The sequence below is a fragment of the Chinchilla lanigera genome, unplaced genomic scaffold, assembly GCF_000276665.1.
Source record: "Chinchilla lanigera isolate Chin_1 unplaced genomic scaffold, ChiLan1.0 scaffold00013, whole genome shotgun sequence".
In the NCBI taxonomy this organism is placed as follows: domain Eukaryota; kingdom Metazoa; phylum Chordata; class Mammalia; order Rodentia; family Chinchillidae; genus Chinchilla; species Chinchilla lanigera.
The window spans coordinates 18343628-18371233 of NW_004955414.1; the positions used below are offsets into that span (position 1 = coordinate 18343628).

The 27606-nt window shown below is 37.2% G+C and overlaps 1 protein-coding gene across 1 annotated transcript in view; it reads left to right on the top strand.

Annotated features, from left to right (window-relative positions):
- The first annotated feature begins 204 nt into the window (after nucleotides 1-204).
- Fchsd2 (FCH and double SH3 domains 2) overlaps nucleotides 205-27606 on the top strand; it is a 253844-nt gene continuing 226442 nt past the window's right edge. Inside the window, exons 1-2 of the mRNA XM_005379965.2 lie at nucleotides 205-374; nucleotides 2081-2178. Of these exons, the coding sequence (XP_005380022.1) occupies nucleotides 354-374; nucleotides 2081-2178 (119 nt within the window). The 5' untranslated portion in view covers nucleotides 205-353. The remainder of the gene's footprint in view (nucleotides 375-2080; nucleotides 2179-27606) is intronic.

Sequence of the window (27606 nt, forward strand, 5' to 3'; positions counted from 1 at the left end):
GGCGGGGTGCGCGGACGACGCGGCTGCGCCTTACCCGCTGCTCCCTGCGCTGGGAGACCCTTGCGCCCCCGCTCCCGGCCCCCGCCCCCTCGTGGTCTCCGCCTCCTTCCCTCACACACCCCCCGGGCCGCAGGCCTTCGCGGCGCTCCTCCTCTCTTTCCCCATACTCGCTGGAACCTGGATCCTCCTGCTGCCCGCCGGCCTTGCCGCCTCCGGGGCGAGTCCTCCTGCTGGGGTTCTCCTTTCACACACGCGCGCCCTCGCTCGCTGGGCCGCCCCCTCCTCGCAAGCCCTCTTCTTTCTCGTCCTTCCTAACGCCGCCGTCGGGGGAGGATTGATGTCCCTTCAGCATCATGCAGCCACCGCCGAGGAAGGTAGGACGCGGCCGGGGGGCTTTGGGGTTTTGCGGGGTGGGATGCATACTAGGAACGCTGCTGGGGCGACCTCTGCGCCCCCTCCCCCTTCCCGCAGGGGGCCGTGACCGCTCTCGCCTCTGGCTTGTCACTGAGTTGCTGCGGGCTCCAGGCGAGGGACGCGTGTGTGAAATGTCTTTCCCATGGAGGGGTGGTCGGGGCTGGTCTCTCCCACCTCCTTGAAGACCCCCAGGCATTTCACAAGAGTTTCAGGCGTGCATTTGCCTGTGTGCGCCTTCATGGCAGTGCTGCCCGCTGCAAAGTGCGTTCTCGGGGCTGCACCGAGGAGAGGCGGGTGTGGGGGGAACCCCTGCAGATTTGCAGAGCCTTGTGCGTGTATGGTTGTTTAGTCTGCACCAGGTTTGAGCCCTCCGGCCGCTTATTGCCACCCCTGCCCATTTGCAAATTTGCAGGGAATTTGTTCTTTGCCTAGCCCAAAGGGTTGGCCTGCTTTTCCCACGGGGTTGCGGAAAAGAAGTTGGAATAGTCACCGCCCTTCCACCCCAGGGGAAAGCAAATTAAAGATTGAAGGGGTCCTGCCTTTCTGTCCCCATTCTTGCCCCGCCCCTGGGCAGGGGGCGAGGAGGAGGTGGCGCTGTCTCCAGGAAAGCGAGAACCCGGTTTTGCGTGGTGTGTGCTCCACGATCTGGGCTTGGATGGCCAGGGTGGGAGTGACCGGTATACTCCTGGCTTGTCAGCAGCTTCCCCGCTGCGCCCTCCGACCGCTTTCCCAGGGGCTGAGGTTGTGTCCTTGTCCTTATAATCCTGTTGCTGGATACCTAGTGTCTACTTTGGACAGTAGATGGAGGAGGCCGTTCTGACCTTCCCTCCTGGGCAAACATTTGCCGAATGCCTAACTCACCCATGTCTGCTGCTGCTTCTTTTTCATAATCCGGGCTTCTCCAGTTAAATGAGACCTTTTCTTTTTCGTAATACACCTTCATCCCTCTGGTTAGCCCGGTTCCGGTGGCTAGGATTCCACCACGGTAACCTGGAATCCTGGGGTCCGGCCTGGCGGGGCGAGGCTCTGGCCAGCTGGCATTTGCGATTCTCACAGTTTGAAGTGGAGCCGCCACGGGGCCTGGCTTGCTGGGTTAGTTTAAAAACCTTGCGTATGCTGGAAGGTCACTTTTGCTTTTTCCTTTGTGAGGAAGAGATTGTGATTTGATGTGCTGTCAGTGAGTGGAGGTATCATCCTGAGACTGTGCTTCCTTGAAGCCATTATGGAGTAATTTATGTAGTTGATTCCTGCATATTGTTTCATGATTGTGTAGATTTTAGTCACTAGGTATTAGTAGTGTTAATGCTTTTTTCTCCCATCTGCATTTTGCTCTTCTCCTGGTGGTTAATGTCTGAATGTTTTTTGGAAGAAACAGAAGACAGGCTGTTTTAAAACTGTAAGGCCTAGATGTGTGCTGAGCTTATGCATGAAATAAAATGATTGGCAGTTTATTTAATCTGTAATTTTTATACTCATATATTTTCATTTAGCCTGTTTTTTTAATTAAGTAGGTATCTTCAGGAATAAAATTAGATGACATATGGGCTTATGGTCTTCAGGGAGAGATGAACAAGAAATATATATTCTGACAAATGTTAAGTGTTTTTCTTAAAATTTTTTGATTCAAGTTGTAATAAGGCCTTCATGAATATATGGTGTATTTTAGGTGAAAGTTACACAAGAACTGAAAAATATTCAAGTTGAGCAGATGACAAAACTTCAAGCCAAACATCAAGCAGAATGTGATTTGCTGGAAGATATGAGGTAAGGCTGTAGTAAATAGTTTGAGAACTTCTGTATCTCTGTTTCAAACAACCTTTGAGTTGAAAGCCCCAGGATCTGATGATGGAATTTCCTTTTGGATTTCCTGCTTTACGGCTGTTAGAACTTTGACTCAGCTGGAAATTATAACTGGAACTAACACAATACAAACTTTTTTCTTTCGGTGGAGGGACCTATACTCTGCTCATACTGTTATATAAAACAAAAGTCTTAAGTCTGTTAGACTATAATCATTGAAGTAAAAGTTCTTGCATTTTTTCACTGAATTATACAATTATTTACTGATTTTAATAATTTTACAGATTTTTAAACTGACACCTGATTTATGGCCAATTTCTTGGGTGAACTAGTTAACCCCAGATGATTATATGCTAATACTATATGTTCTAAAATATGACAGATATCACTTTAGATGTTTAATTTGGTGAGAACTGTGTTCATTATATTTTGTTATTGAAGTTGTATATATTCGTAATCAAGGTAAATTTGAATATAATAGGTAAAACTCTTTACTAATATGGTAAAAATGAATTATCTTTCAGCTGGGTTTGGTAGTGCATGTCTGTAATCCTAGCACTCTGTTTTTTTTGTTTTGTTTTGTTTTGTTTTTCTTCTCGTACCAGGAATTGAACTCAGGACCTGGTGCTTGCCAGGCAGGCACTTTGCCGCTAAGCTAAATCCCCAGGCCCAATCCTAGCACTCTGGGAGGCTGACGCAGGAAGATTGTGAATTTGAGTGCAGCCTGGGTAATTTAGTGACTTAGCAAGATCCTGTCTCAAAGTGAAAAAGAATTGGTGATGTAGCTGAGCCTGAAGTCCCTGGGTTCAATCCCCAGTACTGCCAAAAAGAAAAAAGAAAAAAGAGAGCGAAGAATATTTTTCTTTATAGAGGAAAGCATGATTTATTTCATTGAGGGAAATGCCATTCAACAATCCCTTGGTACAGACTGATAGTTCAACAGGTATTTCTGTGAAGGCTGGAAGAGTCTTTGCCTGCTGAAATGGAGCAGCTGCAGTTCTTACTCTCTTCTGCTAATGCAGTTATGAGATTGAAATTGGGCCTGTAAGCCCCATGAGTTACCTGTTTGTCTTATGGCACAGTAACTTCACATTTACATTGGTTTCATTAAAAGAATTAATTGTATGTTCTTATAATAAAAGTACATATTTGAATAGCTCAATTGTTTATAGTTTGAAGATTTTAGTTTAAGAAATTTCTTTTTTCCTTCCCCCATATTTAACTTAGCTACTATTTATAAATCATTTTTTCTGTATATCTTTTTTTCCTCTTTTTCTGTGTGTGTGTCTGTGTATATGTGTATGTATATATGTGTGTGTTACTGGGGATTGAAACCAGGGCTTTTACACTGAGCTATATGTGCAGTTGTGTGTCCCCCAAGCCCCCACTTTAATTTAAGACAGGGTCTCACTGAGTTGCTAATTTGCCCAGGCTGGACTCAAACTTGCAAGCCTCTTGCGTCAAGCTTGGAGTGCTGGGACTACAGGTGTACACCACCATGCCTAGCTGCTGTGTACCTTCTTTTGGGATTTCTGATTAAGGCATATAAATCTACCTTATCCGTCTTGGATATAACAAGATTGTCATTTTTATGACTGAAAAGTACTCTATTTTGATTTTATATTTGTTTTCTCTTTCTCTCTTCCTTTTTTTATTTTTAATTTTCTCATGTGTACAAGGACTTTTTCCTCCTCCAGTACTGGGGATTGAACCTAGGATCTTCACACTTAGTTACATTCTAGCACTTTAATTTTTTTTTTTTTTCAATTTTGAGGCAGGGACTTGCTATGTAGTTCAGACTGACCCTGAAGTTGCTATGTTGCCCAGGCTGACTTCACACTGATGGTCTTCCCTCTTGAGTGCTGGGATAACAGATGTGAGCAGGATTTTTTTTTAAAGTAGAGCTGGCTATTGAACCCAGGGCCTCTTGCATGTTAAGCACATGCTCTACTGCTGAGCTACATCCTCAGTCCGTGTAAAGAAGTTTTTAGATTTAAAAACTCCTGTGCAGGATATTTGAAACTCTTCATGTGGTTAAACATGATTTTAAACATCTGTTAAGTGTATCAGTATACTTTAGTAGAAATCTAGATGAAGGAAGTAATCAATTTTCAGAAGCATTTCAGGAAGGCAAAATTAGTGAAGATCCTGTGTGCAATATAGGTCATAGATGATTAAATCCTATTGATGGTTTCTTCTAAAAGACTTCTTGATTTCATTCTTTTCTCTTTCTCTTGATGCCTGCATGTTGGTGCAGGAGGCTAAGATTGAGAATATGGACATTGGAATAAATCAGTCTTAGGTTTGTGTCTAGGCCCTGTCACACTTTTATGTATGCTGACTTTTTAAAAATGACTTAATCTTTCTAAACTTCATTTTTCTCTTTTGTAAAATGGGGCAATAATGACCTTCATTCTTAAGGATTGTGCAAATCAATTGATCGTACTTTTTTTTTTTTTTTGAGGTGGGGTCTTGCTATTTAGGTCAGGCTGGCCTCACACTTGCTGCAATCCTCCTGCCTCAGCCTCCTGAGGACTGACAAACAGGCATATGCAACCACACTTAGCTTAATAGTACATTTAAATGTGGCTACATTAAGCTAAGTTGCTCCTACAGCTACTGTTTAGTTGTTGTATTATTGCTGATCCATCACATTCTCTTTACATCATTATAGTAATATCCTAATTATCACAGCAGTGTCTTGTATTCCCCAATCTCTTCTTTTTAATCTATCTTCCACATTGCCACCAGTTAGCTGCCAGTTAGTTTTCATTATCTGTGGTTCTCTGTGGCTTTCTGGATAAAGGTCAACCACCTTGTCATAGCCTACATGGCCCTCTTTAAGCTTTCTTTTCTGTCTTAATTATTAGTGTTTCAAGCACTTGCATTCGTCCTCCTTATTTCTTCTGCTATGGCCACTCAGGGCATCTGATTATCTGTGTACCCTCCACTCATGCTTTTGTTTGCACTCTTGTGGTACCCTTCCTCCCACTTTTTCACCTGGCAAGTTTAGGCTACCACTACTTCTGGAGGTTAATTGTTCTTTGTAATCTCAAACAGATTTCACTTTGCATATGTTTCTGGCTTTGAATTTAGAATCTAAGTCTTACCAAGTTTTTTATCTTTGAACCTTTAGTTTAGGTTGGCAGAATTACCAAGTGAATGTTACTGGTTATATTTAAGTGTATCTTATTTGTTCTTGGATGAGATACTGTCTTTTTCTTTCTCTCTCTCTCTTTTTTTTTTTTTTTGTCTTTTTGAGACAGGGTCTCACTATGCAGTTCAGGCTGGCCTTGAGCTCTCTTTGTAGCCCAGGCTGGTCTCGAACTCGCAATGATCCTCCTGCCTCAGCCTCCTGAGTGCTGGGATTACAGGTGTGTACCACCATGCCTGGCAAGGATGAGATACTTTATAAGCTCTGTTTGTAGGGGACTGTAGGGTATCTGTTGAGCTTGCATTACACTTTGATTCATGTAGACACTTTAAATATACTGTGCTATTTGAGGTAGGGTTTATTTGTTTGTTTGTTTGTTTTTGTTTTTCTCCGGTACCAGGAACCGAACTCACGACCTTGCGCTTGCCAGGCAGGCGCTTTTGCCGCTGAGCTAAATCCCCAGCCCCTGAGGTAGGGTTTATATATAAAATGTAAATGCAGACATTGGGGTTGTTCAAAGATTAACAGATTATTATTTTAAAGGAATCAATGTGTTCTTCTATTCATTGCCATATAATTGTGAATAGAATACTGTATTATCTGCTAAAACATGAGATTAGGTCACTCTCTGGCTCTCTCGATCTGTGTATGTGTGTGTGTGTGTGTGTGTGTGTGTGTTTCACTGATTTAAGAGCTTTAATTCTTAGTGTTTGCTGTGGCTCAAGTATGCCTTGGAGTTTAACACATTTTATGAAATAAGGTGACCATGGTGTATGTTACCAAATATTGCTACATAATTCAACTTTGTAAAAACTAGGATCCCTCCCCCCCACCGCCCTTATCATACAGAGCAAATGAAGGTGCTGAACTTTTTATTTGGTTTCATTTAATGGGAAATGCTGCATATTCCCTCTGTGGAAATACTGTACAGCACCTTATGAACTATTATAGCCATCTGTGAGTATCTTTCAAAATGTGTTTTGTAGAAAATTTTCAGTTCCACAACTAGTAACTAAGGTATTTTTTTTTAGACAGGGTCTGGCTTTATAGATCTGGCTGACTTTGAACTCACTGTGTAGTTCAGGCTGGCCTCAAACTCATAAGAATCCTCCTGCCTCAGGCTTCCAGGTGCTAAGATTACAGGTGTACACTTCCACACCTGCTGGAGTGAATTTTTTTTGAGACAGGGTCTTGCTTTGTAGTACAGGCTGGCCTTGAATTTGTGATATAGCCCAGGCTAGCCTCAAATTGCAATCCTCCTGCCTCAGCTTCTCGAGTGCTAAGGCGTGCATCACCATGCTCTGCCAGAATGATTGTTTTTGTGCTGCTCACAAACTCAGTAAGCCTGTAAATGTACTTAAAATAAATAAGGTAATTGTTCATCTTTTAAAAATTCTTACCAGTCAGGCCTTTCCTATACATGCTATCTTGGTTATACATACATAAATTTGATTACATTAATAAGAGAAATATTTGAAATTGACATTCAAGTGAGCAGGAACATCCCAAGTTATGTTTATTATCACTTTATTTTTTAGTGCCAGTGATTGAACCCAGGGTCTTGTGCATTTAGTATGCTCTACCACTGAGCTACATACCCAGCCCCTTCCCAATTTTAAACATGCTGCAATTGAGACTAGCTTGGTAAATTGACTTCTAAATTCATTCCGCATAAGCAAACAACTGTTTGTGGATACAGAAATGAGAAAGGCCAAGATCTATCTTATTCGGATTATACGCTACAGAATGCTTTAAACTAGACCCAACATTTTTGCCTTCATTCAAACCATAATAGTCCTGAAAATATAGGAAAGTTCTATTCAGTGAATGTATCCTTCAGGTTTCCATTTCAGCAAAATTAGCACAAATGTGTGTGTGTATATATGCATGTAAACAGTATATATTGTATATTGTTTAAAAATTTAGTGACAGTAACAAAGGCTGTCTCCCAAAATCCCATTCAAAGCATTTGAAGATAATAGAATTCCAGCCAAAGAAGCTTTTCTGCCTGTCTGCTTTCTGCTGCTTTGAGGAGTACATGCTTTTCAGTGAGGAGCATAGCAATAAAAAATGGTGCATGATAAAAAAGTTGGATCTGTATTCTGTTTTTGAATCATGAGTTTCAATTTTCAGCAGGAAAGTTGTGTGAGCTATAGTAATCAAGGATACTGTAGTTCAAATAAAAAGAAAATTATTTAATGTTACTAAATTACAACATATTGCTTATAAATAAGGATGCACATAAAATTGAATTATAAAAAGCTATTTAAAAGCATAGACATTTTCACTTCAAGTCCTTATGAAGTATAAGACTAGCTTTCTAAAAATATACCTTTTAAATGTATTGTATTGGGACAAATAGTAGGTATAGCTCCATTATGTGTCTTTTTAGATTTTGAACATTTTCATGACAATTCCTTTAGAAATGAGAGTAGAATGGAAAATTTAGTTTCATCAGATTTTCTTTTAATCCTGTCTTATAGCTATCATGATAAACTTCTTTTTTAGGATGTCATACTATTTATATAAGCTGATATGGAAGAAGCTGTGTGTTTTCATGAGGTGACTGGAAAGGTGGATCTCAAAGCAGTCCCTTCACTCCTGTGTAGCTGTTGAATTTAGGTTTCTGATTTGCTTTTTCTTTTCTCTTTTTTCTCTTCAGTGGTACATGCTGAGCATCTGCAATATGAAAATCTGAAATTGTCCACTCAAAAGGTTGACTATATGTAAATATTCAAAAATTGGAAAAGCTCTGAAATCTGAAATACTTCTGGGTCAAAGTATTTTGAATAAGGGATGTTCAGCCTGTAATACTGAGTTGAAAGTAGGGACCTGTCTGCCCTTGGTATTCATGATGTTAGCTGTTTTGAGGAGAGCGATGGTTTGTCTGGCTTTTCTAGTCTGTTCTACCAAGTGGGATGACCTTTGGAAAAAAATTTTAAGAAAGCTCCTTGTGAGAGTGCATACCAGTAATCTCAGCACTGTAGGAGGCTGAGGCAGGGGGATCACAGGTTTGAGCCCAGCCTGGGAAACTTAGCAAGACCCTGTCCTAAAGAAAGGAAGAAAGAAAGAGAGAGAGAGAAAGCGAATGTAGTTCAAAGTGAAGGCCTTGAGTTCAATCCCCAGTATTACCATAAATCAATCAATCAATCATTAGCAAGTTTTCAATTTGGGCTTTAATATGTTACATTGTATAGAATCTGCCTCCATTTCCTTTCACTGCTTCCTGCCCTAGAATTCTTCAAAATAAAGCTCCTTCCCTATAGCCTCTGCCACTTTTCTGTTCCTGTGAATTCACCCAGTACGTTTAATGGGTTTTTCTTCTTTTTTTCTGGATTTAATCCAGGGCCTGGTGCATGCTAGTCAAGTGCTCTACCAGTGAGCTATGTCCCCAGTCCTTTTTGTTTATTTTGAGAAAGAGTCTTGATATGTTGCTGAGGCTGGCCTTGAGCTGTCAGTTCTCCTATTTCTGCCTCTCAAGTATGGATTATAGAAGTAGATCACCGTGCCTGGCTGACTTTTTATTCTTAATATAAAGAAATGAGTAGCAGAGAAAAGTTTTTATGCTTTAAAAAAGGTAAAACACAAATGAATAAAAAATTAAGCTACAAACATGAGAGTTTCATGATGGATGTAGCTAGTTCCAATCCCTGTCCTCACTTTTAGAAATTTTTAGAGCAGGAAGCCAATTATGATAGTTTGTTTTCTTTGCTCTCCTCCACTTCTTCAGTTCATTTTTTCCAGAGATTCATTGGGAAGCTGATGTGCTGGGAGTGAAGTATGAGAAGGAAAGAGAACTTATTTGTAAATCAGGAACATTCCATGCTTTGGGAGGTTTTATACTGATGCATTTCCTGTTGACTTTTGCTGTCAGCAGTAGAAAAATGTGCTTTACTTTCTCTTTAGTTTATTATTTAATTTTTTCCTCTTTGCTTTTTACAACCTCTTACCAAGTAAGTTTTCTAAGTACAAGTGCCTATGTCTTTTCCTTCTTAATATTGCTTATCCTTATAATGTACTAAGAAGAGTTTCTTTTTTTTTTTTTTTCCAGGAACCTAGAATGTAAAGTACCTTCTTAGCAGACATTTTTAGGAGGTTATTGTATAATAGAGAAAAGCTATAGAATCTTGTAGTATCAGGGATATGATGATCTTTTTTTTTCTTTAGGCAACATGAAGCAAATAATTTTGATGCGAATTCTAAATTATTTTTTCTAATTTCTAGGCTGGTGCACTTTTCCATATATTTTTGTTTCCCAAGCATTTAACTAAGGAATTTATTATGGGTCCTATCTTTTGAAATATTTTCATTATCAAAATGCATACTATTAACTAATAAATTTTCTTATTTTTTTCATGCATAGAGCTGTCAGTCAGCTACTTTGCTTTGTTTCAGTGCTGGGGATTGAGCTGAGGGCCTCATACTACTAGGCCAGTGTTCTACCATTGGGCTATAGGTTCAGCAGTGTGATTCTTACGAGTGTTAAATTTAGAGAACCCCTAAAGTTGTGGAAAGAAGGAGATCTTTGAAGGTAGACTAGAGATTGAACCCAGCTCTGCCACTTATTAAGTGGGTAGTCTTGTTACAAAGCTTCTCTGAACCTTATATATTTCTTATTTATAAAATTGTTAATGTGTACTATTTTGCTTTTCTGTAAAAGTTAAGTGAGATCTGTGAAATGCTAAGCATGCTAGATAGCATTGATAGCTATAATTAATAGTGGAAATTAAAGTCTTCGAAGATTGTTGTTTTATTCAGGGTAACAAAGTTTGTTTCATCAATTATAAGCACTTTTTAAAAAAAACATTCTTCACATTTGTTAAATGAAGATGCATCTTAGAGTAGTTTTTGACTGATGAAGTTATTGTCTCTTAGTGCACAAAATTGAAAGAATAGGTAATGGTAGGTTTGAAGAAAATCCCATAGATAATGGTTGGAATACAAATGTTGGATCACATGGGCGTTTGGTAGCATGGAAGGTGATAATATATGGAAAAACTTGGATATTGATGACTGATTTTAAAAAGTGATTCAGAAGTGAAAACAGTGATTCAACTCTGACTGTGACCAGTTTATGCACTAGTTCATTTTATCTTTTCTTATATGCAAGAGTAAGGTGTGCTAAAACTCTGGCCAATTTATTTTATTTATTTATTTATTTATTTTGTTGTTTTGAGACAGGATCTCACTGTGCAGTTCAGGCTGGCCTTGAGCTCACTTTGTAGCCCAGGCTGGCCTCGAACTCGCAGTGATCCTCCTGCCTCAGCCTCCTGAGTGCTGGGATTACAGGCATGCGCCACCATGCCCAGCTGGCCAAACAATTTAAAAGAGCTCTTTTAATAAATAAAAGTTTAAGTGATAAGATAGTGTATCAGTTTAATTGGCAGCTGTATTTCTTAGTGAGACATAAAAGAGAATGTATGTTGCACAGTGGTGTTTAAATATGAAAAACTGGAAGTAGGGTATCAGTTTCTGGACTCAGGTCTTTTTTCATTCATTTGCCAGTCAGTATTACTTCTCAGTGTTCTTTCAGATTACAATTTAGCAATGATGTAAATCTTGTGAGGGAAAATTTCTTCAGATTGAAAGTTGCAGTTCTTAACTTTTTTGTGAGAGAAGAAAAAAATATTTTCAAATTAATAAAAAAAAACATGGAACATCAACTGATTAAAGGAATTTAAAATTTAAATATATGCTTCTGTATTATGGTCTGTTATTGCGGGTTGACCAAGAAGGATATGCATACCAGCCAGAAGAGGAAATATAGTTTGAGAGGGCCTGTTTAATAAAACTAAAATCTCTTAAAATACATTTTTTATTAGAGCCTGTTTTATAAAGTGCCGGATTTCAACATAGTATTTTTATACATGCATATAATAGGAACATGTCCATCCTCTCATTGCCTTCCCTTACACCTCCTTCTCCTCCCTCTTATTTTTCTTCTGTTAATCTAATAATAGTCTTCCTTCTACTTTCATGCAGTTTTTTTTTTTTTTTTTTTTCTTGATTCCACAAAATAGGGAAAACATGAAGTACTTCTCTTTCTGAGTCTGGTTTATTTTACTTTTAATATAACTTTGTCACTAGTATGTAGTTGAATCAAAAGAGTAAGCATTTTAATACCTCTTTATATTGTGATTTAACGGTTTACTAGCTTGTATGCCATAACTCATAAATCCTTATCTACTTCTAAGATTTAAAGATTTAGGTCCTTTAAAATTTACATGGGATAGTAATTGCCACCCACTGCAAGTGAAATTATTTTACGGTTTACAGACTTGAATGGAGGACATTCTCCTGAGCCAAACGGTAAGGGCTAGTGAAGTCTCTTACCACTAGCATTGAGAATAGATAAGTTGAGTAATTTTTGTGTGTACTTTTCCTTGACCTAATCTCTTTAACCACACCTTGGTACATAAATATGAGAGGTAGTGAAGGTAATCTGCGGTAGAACTGGAAGAAGCACTACATAGAGGTGAACAGCTTTGGTAGGAATCCTAGTGTTTAGTCTTTATTAACTGCGTAACTTATGGACACAAATCACTTTAACTTCTTTGATCCTTGTGTTATCTATAAAATGATAATAATTATAATGCTTATGGGGTTATTTTGATAATTAAACAGAATCATGCATATAAAGTATCTCTTGCATAGTATGTAGAATATAATAAGTGCTCTGTGAATTTATCGGACTGTAATTTTGTTAAGGAATCGAGAGTATCAATTCAGAAATTATGGCCTGCAAATTATCCTGTAAAGACTTAACCTCTGGGTTGAGAAATGTAGTGGTCCTCAAAGATAAACTGCCAAAGTGATGCTAAAACATCTTTTTTTTTGTTTTTTAACAAAATCAGCAGTCCTAGATGCCTTCCATCTTTCTGCATGTTGGTAATGAATCTTCTCATCATTGGAGAAGACTCATCTCCAGTCATATTTTCGTGTAACAATTTGAGGTGAATGAAGAGGAAGGAAAGACAGTTTGTCCTTATGCAATTTGCCTCTCCTTTTCCTCTCGTAGGCTAGAAAGTTTTTACCAGAAATCATCCTAACAGATTTTTCCTTATATCTTATTGAATGAATTGTTTCTTATGCCTGTGCTTGCCTGCCTGAAAAGGAGGCTGAGAAGGTGATTATCTTTTTGGAGGTAGATCTTTGCCAAGACATAAGGTAATGGTGGCAGTAGTATGGCTTTTGTTGTGTAACAGTTTTGCCCAGTTTGCTGCATGGATCCATTTCCAGTTTATTCATTATTGACTCCTGTAAAAGTATTAAAAACATGTTAGGTTTAGAATATGAGGGACATTGTTGGAATTCTAGCTGTCCCAAGCACATTGTGAATTAGGGACTCTGCATAGAAACTATTTTAAAATAAAAAAAATTTTTTTTGAAACAGTAGTAGTCTCATTATGTCATTCATGCTGGTCTTGAACTCATTATGTAGCCCAGTCTGACCTCAAACTCTCAGGAATCCTCCTGCCTCCACCTTCGGAGTACTGGGATTACAGGCATGCACCGCCATGCCTGGCATTCAATTCATTTCATTTTGAATTCAGTATCTAAGCTTAAGAGAAGTTTGTTTTTGTTTTATGGTGCTTGAGATCTGATTTAGGGTTTCCTACGTGCTAGTGAAGGAAGAGGTTTTTGTATTTGCAGTAGATGATAGGATAGTAGGCCACTGGCTTCTTAAGAATCTTTTCTTAGGAATATAGGAATAGTTAAAAATCTTGTACTTTTGGTCATCTGAATTTGGAGAAGTGGTGGTATAAGGGCCTTGTAGGTAATTGTGTGTTTTTGGTTTCTTTTTACTTATTGAGAAGTGGTTAAAATGAATAAAGGGAAGAAAAAATAAGAGCTAAACTCATCCCTGGGTGAATAATTGCCTAAAATTGAGGATTGGGAATTGAGTCTTGAAGTGTACAGTTTGAGGACTTTTACCTGAGGAAGTCTATGGTCGAAAGTTGGTGTTTTCCTTTGTAATTCCTACTTTCTCTGGAATGTTTCTTTAAATCCCATAGGTGTTATTTTATGTTGTTGATGTTGGTCTTTAGGATGACCTGATGTACAACCAGGAGTTTGTTTTGCAAGTCTGGAATGGGCTGTTGGCTTTTCAGTGACTAATTTGGGAAGTAGGCACAAAATCTTGTAACCCTGTCCTTTGTTCAACTGCTGCAGATTTCTTGCGTGTGTTGGTCAGGGCTAATTTATAAACTCCTAATATAGTTTTGTTTATTTCACTTTATGTTCTTGAAGAATTCCTTGGGCATGCTTTATTTTAACATTCCATTTGATCTCCTTTTTGGCATTTATGTCTGAATTTCTTGACATACAAATGTTTTCTGTTTTATGAGCTTTGAAATAACCTCAACTTGTAAGAAAATGTTATTTTTGGTGTTACGAAAATTGCTATGTCTGTGGTCCCACAACTGGAGTATGTGTGTCCTCTGGAGTGTATTTATTTTTCCTCCCATTGGTGGGTAGAGGATGGGGCTGGGGAGGCAGAGACTTTTTCTTATATACCCTTTTTTGTATGTTTCGAATTTTGAAATATGTGACTATTACCTATTCCATTAAAATTGAAATGTTCAGTTAATATTACTAAATGTTTTATTGCATGTCTGTTGCATAAAGGTACTGTAAAAGTTTATGTTAGCTGAGTGCAGTAGCACATGCCTGTCATCCCAGTTACTCAGAAGGCTTAAACAGGAAGACTATAGGTTGACAGTCATACATTTGTCTTCTGGCCTTCATTGTTTCTGATAAAAGTCAGCTATTATTTATACTTGTCCATGTCTGTGTAGTGTTTCTCTCCTCCCTCTCATACCTTTTTTTCTTACTGTTGTTATTTATTTGGGTAGTGCTGGGGTTTGAATCCAGGGTCTTTTGCACTCTTGCATGCTAGGCAAGTGGTCTACCATTGAGCTACACTCCTAGCCTCTCTGATAGCTTTTAAAATCTTTGTCTTGGTTTTTTGTAATTTGAGTATGACATGACTAGTTTGGTAGCAGTAATGATCATGTCTGGGGCTCACTGAGATTTTTTTTTTGAGACAGGGTCTCGCTGTGTAGTTTAGGCTGTCCTTGAAGTCACAGTGATCCTCCTGTCTCAGCCTCTTGAGTTCTGGGATTACAGGCGTGCACCACCATACCTGGCTTTACTGAGATTTTTGGAGCCATAGTTTGATGTTTTCAAGCTGGAGAACTTCTGGCCTTTATTTCCTCAAGTATTTCTTTTTTCCTGCCTCTTTTCCACTCTTCTTCCTTTTGAACTTCAATTACATGTATGTTAAACTGTTTCATGATGTTCTTTGTTAATCAGATTGAATGATCTTCTGTTGATCTGTTTTCTGGTTCATTGGTCTTCTGTGGTTTTCAGTCTACTGTTGAGCATATCCAGTGAAATTAAGTTTTTATTTCTATTATTGTATTTTTAACTTTAATTTTTTTATGGTACCAAGAATCGAAGTCAGGAGCTTGCACTTGCCAGTCAGGCACTTATGCCACTGAGCTGCATCCCCAGCCCTCTACTATTTTTATTTATGTATGTATGTATGTATTTATTTATTTATTTATTGTCTTTTTGAGACAGGGTCTCACTATGCAGTTCAGGTTAGCCTTGAGCTCATTTTGTAGCCCAGGCTGGTCTCGAACTCGCAGCGATCCTCCTGCCTTAGCCTCCCAAGTGCTAGGATTACAGGCGTGCGCCACCATGCCTACCTACTATTGTATTTTTAAATGACCCAGCATATTTATAATAGTGATTTCAAAGCTCTTGCCTGCTGTTTCGAACATGGATCAGTGTCTTATTGTTTTACCTCCAGGGTTGATTTTATTTTTTGATAAGACTATTTAGGTTTTTTCTTTTGTTCTAGGACTTGTCCTTTAGTGTATGACCTTTTTGGAGTTTCAGCTGAATGCCTGAAGAATGCCGAATGGCCATTGGAATGTCTGTTCTGAACAGACTGAAATTCCAATGTTTCCCACCAGAGAATTGCCTCTGGTATCAGTTCAGATCACAGTGACTCTTGGCTGGGCCTCATAGAATCCTGCCTTGACATTTGTGTAGCCCAGCCCTTGGCCAGGAGCACCAAAGGAACCCCCATGCATACTTTTGGAGCTATCCCTTTGGCATAAGTTGCCTCTTTTCTGCTATCCTGTCTTACAAATTTGAGCTGCCCATTAGCCTACAATTCTGACCTCTTCGTCTCAATTCAGTGAGACCATTATGCTTGGCTATCTCCCCATGATGGCATTAGGTAAATGTGAACATAGGACATACCTTCTGTTCTACCTATTGTACAGTACCTGAGAATACTGGGCATGTATTTTGTTCAGTTTCTAGATGTTATCTGGGGAGGGAATGCCACTGTAGTATCAGTTATTTCATCATGGCTAGAAATGGAAGTCTACTCAAATATATTGGAAGAAGGTATTTAAATATATAATTAAGATAATTTTTACATATTTGATATTTACATGCTTTCAATCCTCTGCTTTTGGATGTATTAGATTATATATACGCTCTGGCAGAGAAATTTTAAAACAACTTTGTTAAGATGTAATTCACATATCGTGCAATTCACCCACTTACTATATCTTTCAGAACCTTTTAGTTTATTCAGAGTTGTGCATCTATTATTTTGTTTTTGTTTTTGTTTTTCTCCGGTACCGGGAACCGAACTCATGACCTTGCGCTTGCCAGGCAGGCGCTTTTGCCGCTGAGCTAAATCCCCAGCCCCTGCATCTATTATTTATAGCGAACTTTAGAACATTTTTATTAGCACAAAAAAACCCCTGAGCCTCTTTGCCATCATCTTCTCCTACCATGCCAATTGCTCAGGCCTAGGCAACCACTGATCTACTTTCTGTCTACGATTGCTTATTCTAGAGATTTTATATGAATAGAATAGTGTGTGATTCTTTGTCCCTGCTGATTTCACTTAGTATTTTCAAGGCTCATCAATATTATAATATCTAAAACACTTCATTACTTTTTATTATTTAATATTGTGGCATAGTGATTGATGTCCTTATTCAGATTTGACTTCTGAGCAGGGTGCACTGTTGCATTTATATAATCATCTTTTTATTATAAAATTTTAAAAGTAAAACTGATAGGTCAAACATAACTGTTTAAGTAGCCGCTTATACTGTACTTTCTGCCAAGTTACCTCTGCCACCAACTACATTGGTCTTTATTTCTGGCCCAAGCAACAACACTTGCAGGTTCAGTATCCTGAACATGTTACCTGAAATCTTTGAGAAAGAAGTGTTTTGGATATTGTTTTTAGATTTTGAAATATTTATATATATGAAATCAGATATAGTATTCTGGGGATGAGATCTGAGTAAGCATGAAATTCATATTTCATGTACTGTATACTTATACACATAGCCCTAAAGAATTTTATATAATATTTTTAGTGCACTTGATTTTGTGTGTGTGTGTTCAAGTGGTACTAGAGAGGTAAACATTCTGCTACTGAGCAATATCTTTAGCTCATTTTAGTTTTTTTTTTGTACCGGGAATCAAACTCATGACCTCAGGCTTGCAGGCAAGCGCTTAAGCCACTGAGCTATACCCCTAGCCCCCTTTTTAATTTTTGAGACAGGGACTCACTAAGTTGTCCAGCTGGCCTCAAACTTGCAATCCTCCTGCCTCTGCCTCTTGAGTAGCTGGGGTAAATTATAGGCATGCACCACAATACTGGCCCTCTTCTCCTTTTAGAGTTTTTAAAAAGATATGTCAGATTGTTAGCTTTATTTGAAATGCTTTCTCCAATTTGATTTTCAACTTTGCTTTTTTTTAACCTAAAAAATTAAATTCTAGTTTGTTACATACTTAGGACACACACCTAAAAAAGCATAATAACCTGTTAATTGAAAATAAAGCAGTGAAATACTCTAGGAAATACTAAGAAGAAAATGATATTACATTATTATTAGGTGGAATTGAAGTCTAATCATTAATAGTGATAAAAATATTTACAGTTCATTAAGCAAGAGGATTTATCCACCTAACAACATGTATGTAAAATAGAAAATATAAAAATTATAAAATTATTAGGAGAAATTGAACAAAACCTCTGATTATCTCTATTATTCTCCCTCATCCTGTCCCTTTTATCCTCCCACTTTTCATTCCTTCCTTCTCGTCCTCACTTTCTCTTTCTTTTCTCTTCTTTCATGGTATTGCTCTGTTGTCCAGGCTGACCTTGAATTTTTGGGCTCAGGTAATCTCCTTCTGGGTAGCTGGGATGCCCCTGCTCCTGGATTTTATATATCTCTTGCTGAAATTGATATATCAAGCAATTTAAAAATAGACCTGACTTCTGAGCAGGGTGCGCTGTTGCAGATTTGTAATCCCAGCTACTCAGGAGGCTGAGGCAGGAAGACTGCTAGTTCAGGGGGGCTTGTAAAACATGGCCAGACTCTGTATCCTTAAAAAAAAAAAAAAGATTTGATTTCTGTAAGAAGGTTAATGAGTTACAAATGTACAGAATTCTATATCCAATAGAGACAAAACAAATTCTTTTAAAATAGGGAAATTGATCACATTTATTAGACCATGAAGGAAATCTCAACAAATTATGTATGATTCCACATATATTAAGTTGTAGAATAAAATTCATTTGTGGTTGAAAAGGAATCAGTACAATGGTTTCCTGAGGAGACTAAGGGTGGGAAGTGACTAGAAAATTGTATAAGGGAACTTTCTAGGATATTGTCATTCTCTATTCATCTATCTATCCATCCATCCATCTGTAGTACTGGGGACTGAATTTTGTCTCCAGCCTTTTAAAAAATTTTTTATTTTGAGACAAGGTCATGTCAAGTTGCCAGACTGCCCAGATTGGCTCACTTATGACCCTCCTGCCTCAGCCTCCCAAAGTGCTGGGATCACATGCATGCTCATCATTCTGTATCCTATAGGCCTTGGGTTACATAGATTTGTACAATTGTCAAAACTCATGTAATATGTACATAATATGTATGCATTCAGTCATATGTAATTTTACATAAAAAGACAAAGAAAATACTGAACTTTAATATTCATGTTAAAATAATTAGGGGGAAGAATACTACTACAGTTTTGCTTTAACCATTTACTAGTCCAATTTTTAAAATACAGGATGACTAAAAATTGCATATTTTTCATTAATTTTTATAAGGTAATATAACAGGACATATAAAAATGACAATTGCATCAAATTTATTCAATACAATAATCAACTGGTTGAAATGACATCTTACTAAGTGATGCTCAGGGTAGTGTGTAAGCTAACGGCGCTACCTGAATGATGAATGGGGTAAATTGTCAAGTGGTTAAAGTCTCCAGAAATAAGAGGGATTAATGGATAGCTAGAGAGATGGATAAAGACAGATATTTTATGAAGCAAATGTAATAAAATGTTATGATAGAATCTAGGTAGTGACTATATGGGGATTAACTGTAAAACTGTTTATTACATGTTTGAAAAATTTCACAAGCAGCTGTTGAAGCTTTTATCTCCCTGCTTGTATTTAAAAACTAAGACAAACAAAACTACTTCTGAATGAGTTAAAAGTAGAAATCATAATAAAAATGACAGTGAATGTTCTATGTAACAAAACTGTAGCATAGAGGCTCAGATATGGTTCAGTGGTAGAGCATATTCTTAGTGTGTGTATGGTTCAGGGTTTAATTCCTAGTGCATAGACATAAATACAAAATGTGTGGGATGTGATTAAAAGGGAAACTTACAGTTTTTAAATATAATTTGTTAGGAAATAGGAAACACTTAAAATTAGTGGCCTTAATGTTAAATCTCAACAAATTGTAAAAATAACAAAATTTGTCTTAAAAGTAATAGGAAGGGAACAATAATAAAAATCAGGGGATACCACATATAGTACTGTTTAAAATCTACTGCAATCATTGTACTTAGCACCAGTGCCTTAGAAGACATCTGTCTTATTAAAATCACAGCTAAGACAAATACAACATCTGTGATGGATAGTTTTATGTGCTGACCTGGCTATGTTGTAGTACACAGTTACTTAATCAAGTGTTAATCTTTGTGCTTCTGTGAAGGTATTTTTGTGAATGTAGTGACACCTACAATGAGTTGACTTTTAAGTGAAAGAAATTAGTCTCCATAGTATTTGTGTGCCTCATTAATCATTTGAAAGGTCATAGGAGCAAACTGATGTTTCTGGAAGAAGAAATTCTGCCTCAAGATTGTAGTGTTAACTCCTGCCTTTGAGTTTCCAGCCTGCCAGACTGCCCGACACATTTCAGACTTGCCAGCCCCCACAAATGGATGAGCCAGTTTCTTGAAATAAATCAGTCTCTCTCCCCCTCATTTGTTCTGTTTCTTTGAAAAACCTGGATTGATAACACCCTCAATTCCAGAACACATGAAAAATACATGCATTTAGAATTAGAAAAAAGACATAAAATTCTAACCATTTAAAAACTAGTGAAATTGTCTGGGTGGATTGATCGAAGAATAGATACAAAGTATGAGAACCAGTAAAATTTGAAGGTTATCATAATAAATCAGTATTGCTTGTATACTCTAGAAACCACCAGTTATAAAAATAATAGGAAAACGATCCCATCTGCAAGAGCAATAATAAACACACTAAACAGTAAGGATACCCAAGGATACCCAAGAGCAAATCCTAAATACTGTGCCAAGACTGTGTACAAAATTAAAAAGTACTCTTTCAAGGTTGCAAAAGGAGACCTGAATTAATATATTAGTAAATACTGCCTTCATTGAGGAAAAAGTAATGCCAATAATACTTAATACCCAGTATTAAGGTGCTAATTCTCTAGCTTTTAAGTTTAGTTTGATTCCAGGAAAAACCTCAGGAGACTTTTCTCATCAAATTTGTAGAACTAATTCGAAATTTCACTTGTAAGAGTAATTCAAGAACAGACAAGACAGTTCTGGAAGTATCAGGTATTTAGGAGAATTGCCTCATCAAATAAAAATTTGAAATGCTTTACTGACAGGGATTGTTACTCTTTTTACATAACAAGCTCTGTGGCTCATTCAGTCTGTCATTAGACTGCTACTGAATGAATATATTCTGGTTAAATGTTTTCAACTATGTTGTATAATACAGATTTTCATTACTGGTTACTTTAGCTCCCTTGCTTTATTTATTTATTTATTTTTTTGTACTGGGAATCGAACTGGGGACCTTGCGCTTGCCAGGCAGGCGCTTGTGCCGCTGAGCTATATCCCCGGCCCCTTGCTTTAAATTAGTAAAGTTGGTACTTTTTTCTTTTCATTTAAAGTGGTAATACCTTGGGTGCTATTTAATTGTACCAGGTGTAAAGTTTACATAGTGTTTCTCACTAATGCCAAGCGTGAGGCCAAGTGAGCTGGACTGGAATTACACTGATAGTCACTAGCAACTATCTTATAACCTGCATTTAAAATGAGTTCTGGGCACAGTGGGGAAGTGTGACTGTCAGGTCCTTGGGGGATGCTTAAAGCATTTACTAACACAGAATATTGCATACTTTTGTCTTAGCATTTGCACGTAGTATTTACTGGGATCTTAGTTATCTTGTTTCATATGTTGCAAAAGTAAAGGATGCAAGAGTGCTTTTAAAAAATTTAAAAGCTATTAACCTTCTCTGCAGGATTGCTTGGTTCTTGGACTGTTAGACAAATAGCATGTCAAGTTAAAGTATCCATTCTTTAGCTTATAAATTAAATTCAGTGTAATTCTATGTTTTTTTTTTTTTTTTTTTTCGGTACTGGGAATCGAACTCACGACCTTGCACTTGCCAGGCAGGTGCTGTGCCGCTGAGCTAAATCCCCAGCCCCCAGTGTAATTCTAATAAAATTGATGTAATTAGATTTAATATCTAAAATAAATTTCCATAAATATAAAATGACATGAAGAGTGCTGATGTTGCCAAACTCTTTCTTTTCCTTTTCCTTTCTTTTGGGGATTTTTTTTCTTGAAAAGTATTTTTTTTCACTTTCAGGAATAGTATCTATATTTTATATACATTTATTTCTGTTTGATTGAACTGTGTGCCAGCATAAAGCTTAATGCTTGGTACTACAAAGATGTGTAAAAGAGATATACAGAAATATAGGTATTTTAAATGTAATACAGTTAACAGGAAGGTACTGCTTTGGGAGTGTGAAGGGTGGATATTTGGCCCAGAATAGGGATTCAGATAATGATTTCAGATGATACCTAAAGTAAGCCTAATCAGATCTTATGAAAATGGAAGTATGTTAAGTTTTCTGAAACAATAAACCCAAAAGTTTAAAATTTCAGTGTTTTGCAAGTTCTGAAATATTATTATTTAAAAGGATAGTACTTACTATTTTGGTATTTACCACTTTTATTGTCATTTTTTTTTCAGTAACCATATTGAGGTACTGTATAGTTTATATGCAGTATAATTCATCCACTTAAAGTGTATATAGTTTGATTTGTTTTTAATAATTGTGTATTCTGTAGTCGAGTAATCACCACCACACTGAACATACAGAACATTTCCATCATCCTAAATGTTGGTGCTTTTGATGCTTCAGTTTCAGATACCCACCTTTGGTTTCTATAGTTGTGTCTTTCCTAGAATTTTATATAAACGGAATTATACAGTGAAGAGTTTTTTTTTCTTTTAAGGGAGGTTTGGGACAAGGTCTCATTATGCAGTGTAGGGTGCTTTGAACTTGCTTTGTAGCCCAGGCTGGCCTTGTATTCAAGATTCTTCTCCCTTAGCCTTCTAAGTGCTGGTATTATATGCATGAGCCACCACGCTTGACTTGTGTTTGATATCTTTACTCAGTAGGCTTTGTGAGTGTAGTGTTTTCGAAATTTATCCCTGTTATATATATAAACATTTCTTTTTAAAATTAAGTAGTTTTTCATAGTAAATGTATGTTTTAATCTGTTTTGTGCTGCTGTAACAGAGTACCTGTGATTAGGTAATTTAAAAATAATAGAAATTCATTAGCTCATAGTTCTGGTACCTGAGAAATCTAAGATCAGGTGCTGGCATCTGGTAAGGACTTTCTAGGTACGTCATCATGTGGCAGAATGGCAAAAAAGAGAGGGAAGGGGACCAAGCTCATGTTCTATAATGACATCAGTCCCATCCATGAGTATAGTGCTGTTGGGGCTGAATCACACCATAAAAGTCAGTCTTTCTCTCTCCCCCTGACCCCAAATCCTTCCCTCCCTTCCTTTCTTTCTGTACTGTGAATTGAACTCAGGACCTTGTACTTGCCAGGCAGGCACTTGTGCTGCTGAGCTATATCCTTGGCCACCCTGCTTCTTTGCATTGTTGCAATGCCAATTATATTTCAACATAAGTTTTGGAGGGGACAGACATTCAAACCATTGCAAGATTCAAACCTACAAGCTTAGTCATTCATCAATTGATGGACATTTTATTGTTTTCAGTTTTTGACTTAAAAATAACGCTGCTGTAATCATTTGTGTGCTATTCTTTGTGTAGACATGTTTTCATTTTCTATGGGTAAGTACCTAAGAGTATAATTGCTGGATCTGTTGACAGAAATGTGTTAAAATTAAAAGAAGCCACCAAAATGATTTCCAAAGGCTCTACCATTTTGCATTCTTAGCCATGTATGAGCATCCCATTTATGCCTCATCCTTATCAGCACTTCGTATTGTTAGTTTTCTTAACTTTAGTTATTCTAGTAATTGTTAGTGGCATCTTGTTTTAGTTTTGCATTTCTCTGATGACTAGTGATATTAAGCATTGCTTCATTGTTGTGGATCATTTGGGTAGCTTTTTTCTGTAAAGAAAACCTCTAGCTGGGTGTGGTGGTGCACACCTGTAATCACAGCACTCGGTAGGCTAAGGAAGGAGTGTTGCCATTGAGTTAGAGGCCAGCCTGGGCTACATAGTGAGTTCAAGGCCAGCCTGGATTACACAGCAAGAACCTGTTTCTAAAAACCAAAAAAAAGTCTTCCGATATTTTGTCCATATTTAAAAAATTGAGTTGTTTCACATCTTATTGTTAAGTAATAAGAATTTTTTCAGTATACTCCAAATAGAAGTCCTTTGCCAGATATGTTTTGCCCCTAGTCTGTGGCTTGCTTTATTGTTTATCAGATATATCTTTTAAAGAGTAAAGGTTCCAAATATTGATGAAATTTATTTATTTCATCAATTTTTTTGTGGTTTGTGCTTTTATGCATTGTTTCAGAACTTTTAACTATTCCAGTGTCACAAAGTTTTCTCCATATTTTCTATTAATAATTTTAGCTCTTACAGTTCCTTAAGGTAAAAAGTTGGCCCCAGTTTCTTGAGCTAGCATCATTTGTTAAATGGCTTTTACCTATTGTACTTTTGTTGAAAATCAGTTGGTGTGTGTTAATGTGTTTGATTTAGTACATTTATACTTTTTTCTTTATTGATTGTGCTTTTGTTCTATAAGAATCCAGTGCCAGATTCAAGGTCATGAATGTTTATCCCATATTTTAATAATTTTATAATTCTTACATTTAGGTTTTTAATTCATCTTGTTATATTTGGAATGAAATAGGGGTTTAACTTAATTCTTTGGCATGTGAAAATGTTGTCCTAGTACCATTTGTTGAAGAGATTATTCTTTTCTAATTGAATGATCTTAGTTTCTGGATTGTCACTTTTCTTCCATTGAACAGTATGATAAATCAGTTAAACCTAGCAGACATACATAGAATACTCCACAAAATAAAGCAGTTTTCAAGTACACATAGACCATTCTTTAGGATATGCCATATATTAGACCATAAATTGTCACCAGTATAGAGATCAACATTATACAAGGCATCTTTTCTGCTCACAGTGAAATTAGGCTAGAAATCAATTAACAGAAGAAAAACTGGAAATTTTGCTAACATATGAAAAGTAAACAACACACTGCCAGACAACTAGTGTATAAAAGAAATCAGTAGGGAAGTTAGAAAATGCATTGAAACAAATGAAAATGAGACTATAGCATATCAAAACTTACAGTATACAATGAAAGTAGTATTGAAGGGGGAAATTTTTAGCTGTAAATTGCCTGTGTTAAAAAAGAAGAAAAGCTGAGCTTGGTGATACATGTCTGTAATTCCAGCACTTGGGAGGCGGAGGCAGGAGAATTGCCATGAGTTTAAGAGCAGCCTGGGCTTGTGAGTTCAAGTCCAGCCTGGACTACATACTGAGACCTGTCTTTGAGGAAAAAAAAATGGAGACAAGGAAAAAGAATCTCAGTTCAATAAACTAAATTTATACCTTAAAATACAAGAAAAAGAGGAAACTGATAAAGCCAGCAAGAAGAGAATAATAAAGATTAGATAAAGGATAAATGAAATAGAAAATAGAAAAACAATAAGTGAAACCAAAGTTGGTTCTTTGAAAAGATCAGCAACTTGACAAACCCTTAGCTGATCTAAGCAAGAGACAAGATGAAAATAAGCAGATAATAAAGTTTGGATATTACTATTTGACAGAAATTAAAAAGGTTATAAAGAAAATACCGTGAATGATTTTCTCTAGTAAATTAGATAATATAGATGAAATGGTGAAAGGTATAGAAATTTTTTTTGGTGCCTGGAATCAAACTCAGGACCTCATGCTTGCCAGGTAGGCATTGCACCACTGAGCTATGTCCCTGGCCCAGATGTCTAGAAATTGAAACAGAAGAAATAAAAGTTCTCAGCAGACCTTTAATAAGTATAGAGATTGAATCAGTAATCAAACAACCTCCCAACAAAGGTGGGACTAGATGGCTTCACTGGTGGACTCTATCAAAAAGCTAAACACTTAACACCAACCCTACTCAAACATTTCTAAAATGAAAGAGGAGAGGTCTTTTCTAATATATTGCTGTGAGGCCATCATTGCCCTGATAATCAAAGTCCAACAAGATACCAGAGCAAAATTATAGACCAAATCCCTTAGGAATATAAATGCATAAATTAACAAAGCACTGTACCAGTAAACCAAACCCAACAGCACAGTAAAAGGCTATACACTATGACCAAATGAAGTTAATACCTTGTAAAGGTGGTTCAGAATTTTTTTTTTGTGTGTGTGGTACTAGGCATTGAACCCAGGGCCTCACTCTACCATTGAGTATATTTCCAGCCCTGCAGAGTTGGTATAAATTAAGAAAATTAGTTAAAGAAATATACCACATTAAGAGAACAAAGGAAAAAAATGATTATCTCAGTAGAGACAGAAAAAGCATTTGATAATGGTCAGCACTCTTCCCATGAAAAGACTTAGCAAACTACGAATAGAAAGAAACTTCAGTTGGCCATGTGCTGTATGCCTGTAGTCCTAGCTGCTTGGGAGGCTGAAGCAGTGGGATTGCAAGTTTGAGGTCAGCCTAGGCAACAGTGTCCAAATAAAGGGCAGGGGGTGCTGGGGATTTAGCTCAGCGGCACAGCGCCTGCCTAGCAAGCGCAACGTTGTGAGTTCAATTCCCGGTACCGGAGAAAAACCAAAAACAAAAAAACAAATAAAGGGCAGGGGACTTCACTCAGTGAGAGCACTTGCCTAACATACACCAGGCCTTGGGTTTAATATTCAGCCCCCACCCTATCCAGAAAAATTTCGTGGACATGTCAATGAGTACACTTAATGAGCCCACAAGTAGCATCATACTAAATGGTAAGAGACTAAAGCTTCTCTCAAGATCAAGAAGACAAATATGCACATTTTCAGTGTAATTTAACATTGTATCATTCGCTCTAGAAGTTAGATTTGCTTCTATTTTAAAATTTAGTTTAAAAATTCATTTGAAATACTTGATTACATATTATATCTGCTCCTCTGTGGCATTTTCTTCATGAATGTGTTTTTGTCTACCACGTCTTTCCTGTTCCTTCTTCTTTTAGAACAGGAAAAAGGTCTTGTTTCCTGCTTCTTTTCAGTTGATTCTTTTTGAATGAGGAAGTTTTCTCCTGTACCACTTCTTTGGAAATCAGATGGTAGTAGCTCAGGGTTGTTAGTGTCTTTCAAGTTTACAGTAATTTTATTTATGAGCAGGGTTTCATGTTAGAAATTTATTTATTTATTTAGTTAGTTAGTTAATTTTTGGTACCAGGAATTGAACTCAGGACCTTGCACTTGCCAGGCAGGCTCTTGTGCCACTGAGCTATATCCCTGGCCCCATGTTAGAATTTTAAACTTCTCAACCAACCAGTGAAGATTGGCAGCAGCAGCCTGAAGACAGCACAGGCTACCATATCTCCCATATCTTTGCAGCCCAGTTTCTGCCAGCCTGGCTTGTTTGTGTGATTCCTAATTTAGTTCTGTGTCTTCTACTTCTTCAAAGTATGAATAGGGAAGCTCTCTCTGCGAGACCATGTTCCCTATCTTTGTTGTTACAAACGCTGAATTTAAGTTTTGTATGACCTCAGGAAGTTTGCTGGAAAAAATATACTCTTTCTTTCCTTTTGAGTTTTGGAATCTCATGCCTAATCTTTTTCCTTTATTCTCCAGGTTGTCTCCTTCTGTCATCTTTTCCACTTAAATGTCACATGTCTCCTAGTTTTATTGGAGATCATATTTCTTACTCTCTTTGTTGATTTTAAATGGTTTCAGAGAAGAGATTCTGACTCTTCTGTCATTTAAGACCCAAAGTACTTAAATTTTTTTTTTGTTAGTGGTTTGTGTATTAACTTAGGCATACTGTTTAAACTGGATCAACTTCATAATTGCAAACTATGGAATGTAATGTTTTTACTTTAATAAATACTTTTATGGCATTTGCCATGTGCCATATTTTTTCTAGCCACTTTACTAATGTGTACTCATTTACTCCTTATAATATTATGAGGTAGATATTCTTTTTATTTTCATGTTATTGATAGGAAGGTGAAGCATAGTTAGGAAAATTAATGTGCCTGAGGGCACCTAATTGATAAGAAATCAGAACACTTTCTACTTCCCATTCTGTGATTATAGCATTTGTGGGTCTTGCCAGCACTTGTTTATGCTTGATACTGATGAATTCTTTGAGAGCCTGCGTCTCATTCATTTTTATGTAGGCATCCCTCATTTTAGTGCTTTAGTGCTTTCCTTTTTTCTTTGTAAAGTACTGGGCCTTTGCACTGAGCTACATCCCCAGCCCTTGTAGGTGTTTTGGTTTTTTTGAAGCAGAGTTTTGCTAATTCACTTAAGTTGTCCAGGCTGAGCTTGAATTTATATTCCTCCTGTCTCAACTTCCCAGAGTGCTGGGATTAACAGGCATTTGTCACGTGCTTGAT